The 2,478-nt window shown below is 49.2% G+C and overlaps 1 protein-coding gene across 1 annotated transcript, besides 1 other annotated feature; it reads left to right on the top strand.

The window, feature by feature from the left end:
- Position 1: 1 nt before the first annotated feature.
- Positions 2-30: a microsatellite.
- Positions 31-439: 409 nt separating this feature from the next.
- Tco025E_03236 (putative delta-1-pyrroline-5-carboxylate dehydrogenase) lies at positions 440-2,125 on the top strand (the record flags this gene model as incomplete). The annotated part of the gene is made up of 1 exon (XM_029370156.1): positions 440-2,125. One exon carries the CDS (start codon positions 440-442, stop codon positions 2,123-2,125), a length of 1,686 nt encoding a protein of 561 aa, XP_029229680.1.
- Between the last annotated feature and the right edge of the window lie 353 nt (positions 2,126-2,478).

Below are 2,478 nucleotides of genomic sequence, written 5' to 3'. Positions count from 1 at the left end.
TACACACACACACACACACACACACACACAGACCCTTCCAGCCTTGCTTCTGCCTTTGCTGCTCTATCATTGCTAAGCAGATGATGATGCCGTAAATATATATGGGAGTTCTTTAACGCTCGGGCCCGTGGATCTCTCTCGCTCTCTAGGGAACCAATAGGGGTAACGGCCAGGAAAGAAGAAGAAAAGATCCAACGGCCCGAGAAGAAGAAGGTTGAGTGGCTAACATCAATAACGACATAAACGTGCTCCCCCAACCCATATGTATATATATATATGGTGTATGGATGAAGCTGGTCCCTTCGCAATATATGTATGTATTTTAAATCTCCTTCCTGCTCGCTTTTTTTTTTTTACTTTCTTTACGATAAGAGAGTAATAAAGTAAAGCAGCAACAACTACATCGGGAGTTTCCGCTAATCAAGCAAATAAAACCATCATGCTACGTCGCACGGTGTCATTGGCTTTCGCGTATGTGAAGTGCCCACCCATCGTGAATGAGCCGATGGACGCATTTGAGCCGGGAAGTCCTTCCGCAAAGGGCACCCTGGAGGCCTGCATGCGTCTGCGCCACAGCGTCGCGGACTGCCCGATTGTGATTGGTGGGAAAAAATACCACACAGAAAGCGTTATTCGTCGCATGATTCCGTCTAGCCACGAGCAACAACTTGCAGTGTCATACAATGCTACACCAGAGTTGGCGCAGAAGGCCATTAACACCGCACTGGAGGCGTCACGTGAGTGGAGCCAAACACCCTTCAGAGAGCGGGCCGCCATCTTCCTTCATGCGGCCCACCTTATTTCGACTAAGTATCGCCATGAACTGCGAGCAGCGACAATGCTGGGACAGAGCAAGAATCCTTTTCAGGCAGAGATCGACGTGATCGCCGAGGCGTGTGACTTTCTACGTTTCTCAGTGAAGTATGCAGAGGATTTGTACCGCGATCAGCCGCTCTCCCCAAGCAGTGGTGCCATTTGGAACTCACTTGACTACCGCCCTCTTGAGGGCTTTGTCTCATCCATCGCACCATTTAACTTTTCTGCCATCGCCGTGAACCTTGTTGCCTGCCCTGCGTTGATGGGTAACGTTGTGCTGTGGAAGCCATCGCCGAACGCGGTGTTTTCCAATTATTTGCTGTTTAAGGTCTTTGAGGAGGCGGGTCTGCCCGCGGGGGTGGTAAACTTCCTGCCATGCCAGCCAGACGTCATGAGTAAGGTAGTTAACGCCCATCAAGACCTGGCCGGCGTCGCCTTCACCGGTTCCACAAAGGTGTACATGGAGATTAACAAGCAAATATACGCCAACTTGGAAGAGTACCGCAATATCCCGCGCATCAGTGGCGAGTCGGGCGGAAAAGACTTCCATCTGATTCATCCAAGTGCCGATTTGAAGCTTGCGGCCGCTGTGACGATACGTGGCGCGTTTGAGTACCAGGGTCAGAAATGCAGCGCCACCTCTCGTCTGTATGCCCCAAAAAGTAAATGGGGTGAGCTGAAGAGGTATCTGCTTGCCGCCCACCAACAGCTCAAGATGGGTCAGCCAGATGATTTTAAGAGCTTCATGTGTGCAGTTATTGATGAAGCTGCCTTTGAACGCAATAAAAAATATATCGACATTGCCGCCGCGGATGCATCCACGTATTCTATTATTGCTGGTGGTGCATGCGATAGGGCAGAGGGTTGGTTTGTGCAGCCGACAATCATTGAGTCAAAGGACAGTCAGTCGCAGCTGATGCGAGAAGAGATCTTTGGACCCATCTTGACAGTCTACGTGTATGATGACAGCAAACCAGGGTTCTGGGCTGAGGTGTGTGAGGTCGTTAACCGCACCACAAAGTATGGACTCACTGGCAGCATTTTTGCCCAGGACCGGCAGGCGATCCGTGATGCGACGCAAAAGCATCTCCGCTACGCTGCGGGCAATTACTACATCAACGACAAGTGCACCGGGGCGGTCGTGGGCCAGCAGCCTTTTGGTGGTGCGCGTGCGAGTGGTTCAAACGACAAGCCCGGCAGTCCTCTCTTTTTGACTCGATGGGTGTCGGCACGCACCATCAAGGAAAACTTTGATCACAGCTCGCAGGTCTCGTATCCGCACCAATTCCCAGACCAAGTTGTTGTTTAGGGATGTAATGAATGAGGTCGCTGCTACCATTGCAGCGTGTAGAAAAATGTTTGTGTGTGAAGTGGGTATATTTTCAAAGCTTTTTATAGGGTTCCACTGGGTATTGGGTGTTGCATCGAGGGTAGAGGGTATTCTGTTTTTTGTTTTTTGTTTTTGCAAAACAAAAAAAAAATCCTTCAATTTGACTAAACACTGTATGAACAGAGGGAGGCAAACAGGGGCTATTTATCTATATCTATCTGCATATATATATCTCTCTGTCTTGTTTTTGTTTGGATTTGTTCTTTCCTTTTTGGGTGGCAAATCTCTCTGTGAATATTATGATGAAAGGGGAACGTTTTGTTTCTGCATTT

The sequence above is a fragment of the Trypanosoma conorhini genome (genome assembly GCF_003719485.1).
Source record: "Trypanosoma conorhini strain 025E chromosome Unknown Tco_14.4_contig_00143, whole genome shotgun sequence".
In the NCBI taxonomy this organism is placed as follows: domain Eukaryota; phylum Euglenozoa; class Kinetoplastea; order Trypanosomatida; family Trypanosomatidae; genus Trypanosoma; species Trypanosoma conorhini.
This window is presented reverse-complemented; position numbering and strand designations above follow the sequence as displayed.